Raw genomic sequence first — 13069 nt, 5'->3', positions numbered from 1 at the left:
CATTCAGCAATAAAAAGGAACGAACTACTGAAACCATACACACACCAACATGGATGACTCAAAAATACGTGATGGACAAGCACAACACATATTCTATGATCCCATTTACAGGAAATTTTAGCAAGGCGAAACTCATCTATTGTGATACAGAGCAGATCACTGGCAACGTTGGGACAGTGAGCTGGAACACATTGCAAAGGAGTATACACATTTAGAGGGTAATATTCTAGATCGTGATTGTGATGGCACTTCTACAAGTTCACAGATCTGTTAAAACTCCTAAAATCATGCACTTAGATGGGGTATGTTTTATCATGTAACACTCATGCTACAATAAAGCTGGTTTTTAAAAAAATGAAATGAAATGTGAGCCAGTAAGTATGTGATGGTCAGATAGTTCCATCGCCCAATTTTACGTTGTTTTCTCTAATGGTACTCAAAGGTTACTTAATAAAAATAATACTCAAATGATAATAACTTTAAAGGTTATTCAAATAAAGACCCCTGGTAAGCGGGGAGAATCAGAAACAATACAATTGCTTAAAATTTATATAAGCGACACATACCTCAAACGTGTATTTTTCTCTATTGTTAAAGAGCATTAAAATGGTCATCTGGAAAGTGGAGACCTGCAGTATGTGCTTCCGTGTATTAGAGCCAGTTACTTGGGCCCCTCCAACACCAACTTCGGATCCATCTTCCTGTTTCATTTTTTAAAAAATACAAACAAGACAGAATTATCTCGTGGTAACTTTAACAGTATGTTTGAAAGATAAGCACTGTAATATCCAACTGTCCCCATAATAAAACTGCCTAACTTATCCCTCCATAAAAAGGAAACAGAACTTAAAAAAAACAGGTACGTGTATATGTACGTATGCGCACACACGCACACACACATGCACACTCATTCATTATTTAGGACTGTCCTTTTTTTTCCCCATTATGAACATTTTAATATATCTGAGCAAGTAATGAATCAACGATTCCTTATAGTGATAGCTAAAATTATTTTAACAGTTCAGGATGGAATAAAAGACTTAAAAGACAACACTGTCATCATACTCCTACCAAAAGTAATAGGGGTTTCTGTCTGTGTGGTCTGATCACAGTAAGATCAAATAACAGCACAGGATGAGGGAAAAAAAAATCTCTGCCATCCTTAAGCCTGTTTCTGCTCTATGATTTAAGTACAAAGTAGAAAGTTAAGCCTTCAGCAATTAACATGCGAATTGTTTTTTAAAACCCACTATCTATTTAACCCAACTTCAAAAGAAAACATGATTATTTAGGAAAAAACCCTCTCTTTTAAAACAAAAGCAAGCAATAATTAAAAGCTGAGTTTGTTAGTATCCATAACCTTACTACTTACGCTCAAATATTTAATAGTGTCAAACATGAACTGTAAAGAATATTTTCCATTTCATTTAAGCATAAAAATTAGAACAGGTGTAGACATTAACAATATTTAAAAAAAGCGGGGGGGGGGGTTAGAGTAACTTATATAAAACCATTAGGACTATTCTTAAAATACAGAATAAAACTGTTATTTGCTGCCTAGATGACAGTTCAGGTATTTTTTTTTTAATGTTTTTCTAAAAGATTTATTATTTATTACTTTCTTATTTGAAGGCAAATGACTTTGATTTGAATGATATCCAAGCAATGCAAGCAAGTTATTAGTCTAAACTTCACAACGTTGGATGTAAAAAAGCTATTACGTTTTTTAAACAAAAGCAATTCACTAGTGCCTTGCTAATTTTTAAAGTAAATACTTTTGTAGTATTTTGTACATCTCACAAATGCCATGTTAATTTTCCTGGTTTTGATTTACTGGAAACAAAGATTATAGGAGATGTGAGAATTCTGAAAAGGGACTAACACCTTTGTATGCTCTTAAATAAGCTTTTATTAGCTTATGCAACACTGTCTCAAATCTAATCTTATACATAAAATGCATAATTATATTATTATATATTCCTGAAGGAAGGCTACTGAGTCTTCATAGTGTCCAATAAAGAACAGAAGGAAGTAAGTTAAAGCCAGTTTCCCCTTGTGAATATTTCAAACAGACAGGAAAATAAGAGGAATACATAAATTACCCAGGTCAACAAAAATCAGAAATCAATTCCATAAAGTAATTTCCAGTTACTTAATGTGAGTATGTCCCAACTGTCAACAGTTACCTTTTTAACTGGTCCGTAAAAGGTGGCATTGAGATCTGCAGAACCCATATGATGCTGGAGCGTGAGCTGTCGACCACTGTGTTTGGCTAAGTAAAACCTTTAGCAAATCAAACCAGGTTTTAGAGAGTCATGTAACTTACATATTTGAAATTATAAACTACACGATAATAACCCTTAACAAGTGTCTATGTGTAAGGGCAATATTAATTGCTATTAGTACACTTTGCCCCTGGCCTGCAGATCAGCTGCTACTGTCCCTAAGACCACTTTTCTCCACAGTAACCCAACAATCCGTTTGTTCTAAGCCATGGGCAGACGTCCACGATACAAAATACATTAAGGATGAAGACATGAGTAAACTGGCCCTTTGAAAAGAGTTTACACAACTCATTCTCACACATTAAGAAGCATGAAGAATACATTCGCCTTTTGAACATTAGGTAAAACGTGAAGTACAGGCATCCTCAATCAGGAACACCACTAATGCTCAAGTTTATTTCAACTTTGGACAATTACGTGTACTTACAAATACAAAGTTTGATCTATGTTTACCTTCTGAATATCTCAAAAGCATGTCTTGGTGCTGGTGGGATGTTGCACTTTGGTGTGGCTGACTGAGTGGGCCAATAACCTGTTGTGAGCACCCGGACTGTGAGATCAACACCACCTAAAGATACCTGTGTAAAAGATAAAAAGATGTCCCCCGCAAATTAACTAGGATTTGTTTTCCGTTCCATACAGACACTGTGTTAGAGTTACCCAAGCAGTTCGCCCCTGGTCCGACATCTAGCAAGTAAAACTTAACTTCTTAAAGGCTAGATCCATCAGTGTTTCCCAAATTTTAATTATCCTGGCAAATATTTGCAATGATTGCTTAAGATGTTGGCTTTAAAATAATGACCAAGAGAGAATTCTTACTATATAAACAAAAGTGTTAACGGTATCACTGAGAAGGATAAAGTTTTGGCCATTATGTCTTTTTAGATACAACGTCAAGGTGTCATGGAAGTATCATTTTAGAGAAAATTCTAAATCTTTCATCTTAAGGATATCCACTTTTAAATATTTTTACCATCTTAACACACAACCTATTTCTAATACCTCATTCACATTTCCACTACATTAATCACGACTTTCATGTTTTCAATGTAGTTCTTATTTTAACAGCCTCTGCAGAAGACGCTGCAGATCCAGTTCTACAAAGTGTGCTCCACAAATACTGTATAATGGGTAACTAGCTCTACAAAATAGATGCTAGCATTACTGGCACAGTGAGGTATTTTCTTCTTTATCAACAAATTTCTAAGAAAACAAGAAAGCACATTAACAGTAACTTTTAAAGTTTTTATTTATTTTGAGAGAGAGAGCGCACGTGCGAGAGTAAGTACGGGGGAGGGACAGAGACAGGGAGAGAGAGAATCCCCAGCAGGCTCCATACTGTCAACACGGAGCCTGATGCAGGGCCCAAACTCACAAACTGCGAGATCATGACCTGAGCAGAAACCAAGAGTCGGACGCTTGACTGACTGAGCCACGCAGGGGCCCCAACAGGAACTCTTAAGCGCAAATGAAATATTGTGATTGATATTCACAGCTTGTTTTAAACCATTATTCCGTATTTATCTAACCTGGATGATTAGTGATACAGATTTTTTTAGTCTTTATTTTTTGAGAGAGAGACAGAGCGTGAGCAGGGGAGGGGCAGAGAGAGAGGGAGAAACAGAATCTGAAGGAGGCCCCAGGCTCTGAGCTGTCAGCACAGAGCCCGACGTGGGGCTTGAACTCACAGACTGTGAGATCGTGACCTGAGCAGAAGTCAGACGCCTAACCGACTGAGCCACCCAGGCGCCCCAGTGATAGATTTTTTTTTTAAGGAGATAAATTTCATAAATATCAACAAGTATGCCCCACTCAGATCTCCTGAAGAACTACTCAAGCAGCCGAAGCTAATAATCTTAGATAATGCACAGGAGAGATGACCACAGGAGACTCTTAGATGACGAACAGAGGTGGGCAGTGGCAGCGGTACATTTCCAGGTGGCAGTAATGGCGCCACAACTTGGTTCAATCCCTTCTCCCACATACCCATACATCTTGCTAATTTTCAAATCTTTCCTCAGAATGCCATTTTTTAAAGGAGGCCTTCCCTGACCACTCTGCCACTACAGATTTCCTCTCTATTACCTGTCACCTGCTAAGGTGCTATGTGCTTGTTTATCTCATTCTCATCTGTGACCCAGATTAGAATGTAAGTTCCATCGTGGGAGGGAATTTTGTCTGTTCCATTCTCTGCTGTATACCCAGTGCCCAGAACAGTGCTTGGCATAGAAGGCATTTAATGAATTATTCATTAAGTGAGGGGAAAAAAAGGAAGAACCTCAAAGAAATATTCCTTTAGTGGTCTACATCTCCTCTTCCTAGCTGTCTTAGTAAGTAATATTTTGAAGACATTCACCGTATATTCAAAAGCAGTACATGACAAGGGCAAGTGTACTGAGACTGAAGTAAACAGAAACGGCTAACGAGTTAGGATACAACCTGCTGATATAAACAAATAGAAATATAATAGCAAGTCTGTTTTTCCTGCCCGTCTCTCAGTTTTTAAAATAAAAACACAAGAGAAGTGCCTGAGTGGCTCAGGCTGTTGAGCATGTGACTCCCGATTTTGGGTCAGGTATTGATCCCAGAATTGTGGGATCGAGCCCTACGCTGGGCTCTGTACTAGGCATGAAGCCTGCTTAAGATTCTCTCTCTTCCCCTCTGCCCACCCCCTACTCAAAAATAAGCAAACGTTTAAAAAAATATATGTGTAAGATTAGTGGAAGAAAAAAAATAAACAGGAAAAATAATTATATCTCATGAAAATATATTACTGTATCAGAATTAAGTATAAATCTCTAAATAATCTAAAAAAGAAAAAACTACCTAGGATAATATTATTCAGTTCCTGCCCAACCAAATTTCTATTTGTCACAGACTTGTATCTTTCCTGCTCTCAACCCTTCTCCACAATCAACTTTGAGGCAAATCATACAACTATATATAATGGGGAGAGACCAGAAGTTCCTCTAAGTCAGAATGCCTTAATATATATAAATGTCCATTTCTATAGAATTAGGTATTTTCATATAATTTGGCTTGTGATGACCAATAGAAGTGATAGTCTCATATCTAAATGTCAGAGGAAATGACCTCCAAATTTTTTAAATGGCTGTTATGTCTTTTTTTTTTTTTTTTTAATGTTTATTTAATTTTGAGAGAGTGAGACACAGAATCTGAAACAGGCTCCAGGCTCTGAGCTGTCAGCACAGAGCCCAATGCGGGGCTGGAACTCACGAACCATGAGAACATGACCTGAGCTGAAGCCGGACAATTAACCGACTGAGCCACCCAGGTGCCCCCGCTGTCATAGGTCTGAATTACGAAGTTGTATAAGGTCACTTGAGAAAAAAGGGAAAACCTGTGGATTTCTCTAAACGGAAAGTTTAAGGTGAAGCTGAAAAACAGAGGGGAGGGAAGGGAAGGGAAGGGAAGGGGAGGGGAGGGGAGAGAAAGAGAATAAAAAGAAAATTCTGAACTTCATTAAACCCTCACAAAAACCCCATCGGACTCCAAAGCTGTTTAAAGCTGCAGCTTTACTGTCTTCCAGGAGGCACAATACAAAACCACATTTACAACACATTAATGTCAGCATTTTTATACTCTTGATCGTTCCCTAGGGGCTCTGAGAATGTCAGACTCCCTTTATGCTGATCTTATGGATGAGAATACTGAGGTATAGGAAGGTCAGGCAACGATTCTAAGATAGCACAATCCTGGGGGTAAGGTGAGAGGAAGAGTGTAAAACTCAGCAAGTTTGCCCAGGCCCCATATTCTTTCCACAATCTGTAATGGTTACGACAGTGAAATCATTCTATCAAAGTTTCAGAACACTCCTTCAAGGAGAGAGGATAAACTAAATTTTAGAAGAGGAAGAAAAACCTACTTTAACAGTAAGTTAACAAAATGCTTATATGGCAGAAAATGATCTTTAAAGTATGCACAGACAATACAAATGTTGCCACTAACAACATTTGAAGAAATGACACCAGCAGTTATCTGATACATGGATGAAAATGCCCATTACAAAAGACTTCACACAGATACACACATACAAGTAGAAATTAATGGAGAATCTTACCCCAGTTGCCTGTAGATGCTGCCTGAATTCATCCATAGTTGTGTTTGAGATGCTCATATCCCGAAACATTCCTTCCAGTTTTGATGTGAACTGACATCCGCATTCAGTCTGTGGAAGAAAAACACAAATATGCACAAATAAACCATGGATTTTTCTATCAGCAAATGTGCAAAGAAATAAATTAACCATGGAGTTTTCTATGAGCGAACGTACAAAAATTCTTCCACGTTACTGACATCCTTTCTAAACCTTTCCAATAGTTGCTCTATGCCTGTGGGCACCCAACTTTAGCGGATTTAAGAACGGTGTATTTAAGAATAACGCACGAATAAAATGCAGGTTCCCAGACTCTTTCGGAGATTCCAATACACCTCATCAAAGGTAGGGACCAGCACTCTACATTTTTAACAGGCACCCCAGGCGATATGAGTACAGGTGGTCTATGAACTGCACTTTGTGAAAATGAAACTACACAGTGATACTCTTTTTAGTATTTCCCTTGCACTAATCCTCCCCCACATCTCCATGAATGTATCCTGCCACACCAAGAGAAATTTCAGCAAACTCTGAATGTCTCAGAACCTAAGCAAATCTAAGTGCAATCTGCTGTAAAACATCTAGCTTTATTAATTTACAGAAATATTTTACATCAATTAAACATTTTCTAACCGCATGGTGGCGTTCAATCACATAACAAACATTAGTTAGGTGCACATCATTCCAGTTTATATATACACCTTACCTTTAACTTAGATATCATATTTTTTTCAGAGTCATCAGAAACACTTTTATTTGTGAGAAGTCTCCTTGCCAAGTGTTGTTTATAATAACGTTCAAATACATCTTTTTCTTGCATAAACCTAAAAAGGACCATTGCCTTATCCAATATTGTTTCTACTTCCTGTTCTGTTAGCTGCAAAATCAATTAAAAGACAATTTAGTAATTATAAAATTTTAGTTCTACAAAAATCGCACCACAGTTCATCTGCAGTTATAAGACTGATAACAAATGTAGGCTGGTTGAGAGATGTCAGAAGGAGGGACCCAGCTGGAGAAGTGCCTCCTCCTTCAGAGCAGCCCCATTCTTAAGTCCTCATCTAGTGTAGCACAGTTCAGGGGCCAGGGCAGAGTTCTTTCCCCTCCCTAGAGGGCTACCACTGAATGCAGCAATGAGGTGATAATGGCTGCAGTAAAGGATGACTGAGAACAAATGAAATGAAATTCTAATCACAAAAAAGAATACTACAATGCTTTTCCATAGTATTTAGGCAGAGATTTATATGGGCAAAAGACAGGTATTTTGATGCAAGCTCATTCAAAATCTCAATCGTGCAAGCAGAAGGGTAATAATTGGCTGTAGCTCAAAAACTAAAAAGGCCCCTGCCCTCATCTTTTAAGTAAGGGTAAGATGCTATTATAGCCAATTAAGCATATATTTAAAAAATATGGAAGACGAAATGGTCTTTCCTATGGTGATCTTCCTCTTGTCTGTTCTTCCGTTATAGCTGCTTGGAAAACCTGCATTTATTGCTTTTCCCTTTTGCCTCACAAATTCTAAGAAGAAGTTAAAAAGTGTGTGACACTTTTTAGTGTGTGACACTAAAAAGTATGTGTGACAACAATATGCTTGATATAATAAGCATATATAATTATATATAATATAATAAGACTGATATATAATAAAGGCTCTCAAACTACTTTCTGATAGCTATTCTAATCTACTCCTTCAAATTCTAGGCATCCAAGAGTTGTTGGATACACCACACCCAGGCCAAGGTGACAACAGCAACATCCCAAGCTATGAACAGTGCGGTCTTCTAGTCGCCTCTCATCTCTACAGCGTATCTAACCCTCACAGTCTATAAAGACTGTTTAACAACTGTGACTATGTAGTTGTTTGGTTTTGGTATAAATTATACATTAAGTGAAATGTCAAAGGACTTTGGACCATTTCAAATACCTTAAGCAATCCTTTTCAAAGATCACAGCACACATTTAAGCACAGCAAAGGGCTAGGCTTAATTTTATGTCTACAAAATTCCCTAATTTTCTATTTTGTAGTTCCTAATTTTGTATACAATTTTAAATCTAGAAATAAAATTTCATGTGTTTTCAAATGCATTAATACTTACCCCTTTGACTCCCTTTTTCAGCTTATCATCAATAAATAATGAGAGGTATTCAGGGGACCTGGAGTTGAGGTTGAGAAAATACTCAAAGTCACCCGCAATAGTTTGTTTAAAGAGCCGGTCATTATTGAACGATTCCTGGAGGAAGCGATCAAACCTACTCTTCAGATCCAATAAGCCCTTCCAAATAAAAACAAAGAAATCAGGATACATCATAATAATTTTTTTCTATAAACAAGACACATACGATCAGGTATGTGTGCCTTAAGTTTGCGGGCTACAAATGTGTGCGCTCAGTGTTAAACTTACAGGTTCCATATTATTATTTTCAAGCCTAGATCTAAGCCTGTATTCAAAATGTCAGCCATGAGGGAGCAGCCTGTTTGCTATTCACGTATCACTCTACCAAAGACGTCTAAGAGCTTCTGCACCGCTTCTCCTCATCCTTCCCTGTCCTGACTGAATGGATACAGCCCAAGAAAATCAGCTTTAAAAACGCACCAAAAAAAGCTGGTTATTTATACTGAAACATGAAAAACCTGAGGCATAATTTATTCGCAGTATTGCTTAGAAGAAAACATTTTAGAACAAAAAGGATTTAATTGAGAAGTTATTTTTTCTAATACCTGGAGTGTGAACACTGAAGCATAGGAAAAAGTAGTAACTTTCATTCTTGAGACCATGTAAATAAGACCTTCAACAAGCAGGTTAATTAATAAATGAAAAGCAGCCGCTGAGTTCGGTTCCCAGATATAAATATACACACTTTGCAAAATTCTAAACTATTTAGGAGAAGTAGACATACTTTTCCACTGGGACAATGAAGGTAAAAAAACACGTAATACATACAGCTTAGTAAAAGTGACCTTTCTTTTTTAATTTTTTTTTTTATGTTTGTTTATTTTTTTGACAGAAAGAGAGAGCATGAGCAGGGGACGGGCAGAGAGAGAGGGAGACACAGAATCCGAAGCAGGCTCCAGGCTCTGAGCTGTCAGCACAGAGCCCGACACGGGGCTTGAACTCATGGACTGTGAGATCATGACCTGAGCCGAAGTCAGACGCTCAACCGACTGAGCCACCCAGGCGCCCCAGTAAAAGTGACCTTTCTATTAGCAGGTGTCAAGTTACTACAAACATACAGAGATTCTGCTGTATTCACTCACCTGGATATAGTCAACAGGATTCTTTCCTTCTCCTTCCTCAGAAACAAGGGCTTTACCCTGCTCCCTCAAATAGGAACTCATACACTCACACATTGTTTTCAAGCCATTTGGCACGCGACTAAATAACTTGTACATGCAAGCGAGGTCTGCAATCAGAAAGAACATAAAAATCGGCTACATTAAAGATTAAGGGAAAAAATGTGAATCTCTGTTCATTCTGATTTGTGAAACTTAAAGAAGCTTATCACTACTACTCGCTGACCATGCGAAAAATTACGAGAAAACATCCAGCAAAATAGACAAAAGGAAAAAAAAAATTAGGCTGGCTAATGGTATTATTGCAATTTATGAAATACAGCTTTCAGATAAGATGCTTTGAGAGCATTAATAAGATGTCTCAGCAAATTTCAGTTTACATGGAATATGCCTATACAGTGTAATAAGAAGGCCACAAAAAAAAGAAAACTGTAATTTTGAGTTCCTATACAAGTCTAATCTAGAACCCCATCATATACTATGAAATGTCTATCAAAAGGATAACTTTAAGGATAACTTTATGGATTAATTAGTAGTCAACATAATAAGAACCAATGAAAAGTCTTACAGATATTTTTAGGTATGTCTATCTCAAAGTTCAAACAATAACATGATAATTAAAATAAAATAAAACAAAACAAAATAAAATAAAATAAAATAAACTATACTAGGATTTATTTCATTACACACCATGGTAAAGTGTATATGATATTTATAGTTTTATATGTTCCTATTCCTTAGTATTTTCCTCAAAACAATCCCTAACATTTTCCAGGGGATGTCCTAGGCCAATACTTGTATTTTAAAACTTGGTATGTCACTATATTGTTTTTATTTAGAATGAAAGTTCTGGACTCTGTCCATTTTGTATATCATTTTTCACAAGATCAAAATGTGGACGTAGGGGCGCCTGGGTGGCTCAGTCTTGGTTAAGTGCCCAACTTTGGCTCAGGTCATGATCTCACGGCTAGTGAGTTCAAGCCCCACATCAGGCTCAGTGCTGACAGCTCAGAGCCTGGAGCCTGCTTTGGATTCTGTGTCTCCCTCTCTCTGTGCCCCTCCCCTGCTCATGCTCTCTCAAAAATAAATAAACATTAAAAAAAAATGTGGAGGTAAAATGCTTTGTTTCCCGTATGTCTGGGGTTTCTCTGAAACTTACTGGGAGACTCTAAGTGTAAGGACTGTACAATAATATAAAAAAAGTTTTATCATCAAGAACTTTTGAAATGGAAGTTAGAATAGCAGCTTCTAGATCGGGGGCTGGGAAATTTTTTTCTGGAAAGTGCCAGACAGTAAATATTTTATAGACTCGTGGGCCATATGGTCTCTCTTGCAACTACTTCAGTTCTGCCACTGTAACAAGAAAGAAGCCACATATAACACACAAATAAATGGGCATGACTGTGTTCCCATAAAACTTTATTTATGGACACTGATATCTAAAAATTTATGTAGTTTTCATAAGCAATAAAACGTTATTTTTCTTTTGATGGGGGGATCTCTAATCAGACTGCTGGTGGGCCAAGCTTGACAGACAGGCTATAATTTAGATCCTAATACTGAAGTTTTTCCTATTTGAGAAACACTTAGAAGCAAATTTTAGAAAAAAAGGGCTTCTAAAATTTGTTTCAGAGACTTTCAAAATCAAGTTTTATTAAACACTAAGTTTTCAGCAATAATACACGTCCAAAGTCATCTTCACACAGCAAATCTTACAGTTTCTCACATTTGGCATAAATTACATCCAAATTTCCCATGTTAAAAACAGGTATTAAAAATGCAACAGTTGGGGCGCCTGCGTGGCTCAGTCGGTTAAGCGTCCGACTTCGGCTCAGGTTATGATCTCACGGTTTGTGAGTTCAAGCCCCACGTTGGGCTCTGTGCTGACAACTCAGAGCCTGGAGCCTGCTTTGGATTCTGTCTCTCTCTCTCTCTCTGCCCCTCCCCCAACTAGTGCTCTGTCTCTCAAAAATAAATGTAAAAAAAAATTTTTTTAATTAAAAAATAAAAACGCACAGTAATTTATGGAGATTTACTATAGTAAATTTGGCATGTCAAACCCATCTCTAACAAAATGGTTCCCGACTTGTCTATTTTGTTCCTCTGTTGTTACAGTTTTGCTCAATTATATGTTGCATATTTAACTGTATGGAAATTAATACAATTTCATTGTATTGAATTCACCATATATAAATGTATGGTGTAGTGGGTAACGTGAAAGAGAAAATTAAAAATACTTGGGCATTCAAAAATCAAACGTTTTTGTACAAACTTAGTAAAATGAAGTGCTATTTGAATTTAAATTTCATAGAGCTATCTGCATCTAATAGCCAATCCAATTCAGCCTCCATTCATGGTCAGAAAGCTGTTTCACTTTCTGATTTATGAGATGCTTGGCTTCATAACGGTTAAGTTGTGCCTCTGACATATTCTTGACTTACTGCTCCAGAGCAGGGCCTAACACAATGAAGACATTTTGCAATTAGGTTCCTAGTGGGAAGCTGAAAAAATTGAAGCCAGCGTTTTAAAATTTAATTTACAATCACAGATAGCTGTTTACTTGCTAAAAACATTAAGTACTAGAGAACTATGGTTAGTATTCTGATATTTCTTCATTTATGTACTTATTAAGCACTTGCCATGTTGTCAGGCATACTTAATGCCTTTAACACGTCTCCATGCAGATTTCAGAGATACTGTAATTTAGGTATGCCCAACAACCTCCCCATCAAACACTTCCTAAGCTCTACTCTCCAGCCAATTTAGTTCACCCTCTCCCACCTTCCCCCAGGGTAGACAAGAAAACACTAACTCTAGATGAGCATTTAGATCAGGGTTTGTCGAACTATAGCCCCTGAACCAAATACATACAGCCCACTGTCCAGTTTTGTGCATCTCATGAACTAAAAATGGTTTCTACATTTTTAAGTGGTTGGAAAAAAAAAAAAAATCAGTGTTTCATAGGAACACAGTCAAGTTAATCCATTTGTGTTACTGTCTATGCCTACTTTCTCACTATTACAACAGAGAGGAGTAGTTTACTGTATGGGCCTTTTACAAAAAAGTTTGCCAGCCCTTGACTTAGACTTTAGACATCCAGGGATAGCTTAGTTTAGAAAACATGACAAACATAATTTAAAAATGATTTTTTTTTTTTTGTCTTTTACAAAAGAAAAGGTTTACCAGAAGCATCTTTTCTCTGGTTTAATAAAAACAACAAATTTACATACAACTTTCAGAAAGAAATATATAGAAATATAAGCATCTCAAAACAGAAAGCAAGAATTACACTTGAAGGCAGCACAGAAAACAACTTCCTTTCCTACCACCTTACTTTTCTCTCCTCTTATACCTACCTCTGTTTTAAGTGATTCA

General features: G+C 37.1%; 1 protein-coding gene across 6 annotated transcripts in view; it reads right to left on the bottom strand.

Moving 5' to 3' along the window:
• CUL3 (cullin 3) overlaps nucleotides 1-13069 on the bottom strand; it is a 94894-nt gene that overhangs the window by 14455 nt on the left and 67370 nt on the right. For all 6 annotated transcript variants that reach the window (XM_060623892.2, XM_060623890.2, XM_060623893.2 and 3 more), the window contains 7 exons: nucleotides 9659-9804; nucleotides 8499-8675; nucleotides 7109-7279; nucleotides 6367-6474; nucleotides 2739-2863; nucleotides 2187-2283; nucleotides 567-701 (listed from right to left, as the gene is read on the bottom strand). In XM_060623892.2, the coding sequence (XP_060479875.1) occupies nucleotides 567-701; nucleotides 2187-2283; nucleotides 2739-2863; nucleotides 6367-6474; nucleotides 7109-7279; nucleotides 8499-8675; nucleotides 9659-9804 (959 nt within the window). The remainder of the gene's footprint in view (nucleotides 1-566; nucleotides 702-2186; nucleotides 2284-2738; nucleotides 2864-6366; nucleotides 6475-7108; nucleotides 7280-8498; nucleotides 8676-9658; nucleotides 9805-13069) is intronic.

The sequence above is a fragment of the Panthera onca genome, chromosome C1, assembly GCF_046562875.1.
Source record: "Panthera onca isolate mPanOnc1 chromosome C1, mPanOnc1 haplotype 2, whole genome shotgun sequence".
In the NCBI taxonomy this organism is placed as follows: Eukaryota; Metazoa; Chordata; class Mammalia; order Carnivora; family Felidae; genus Panthera; species Panthera onca.
This window is presented reverse-complemented; position numbering and strand designations above follow the sequence as displayed.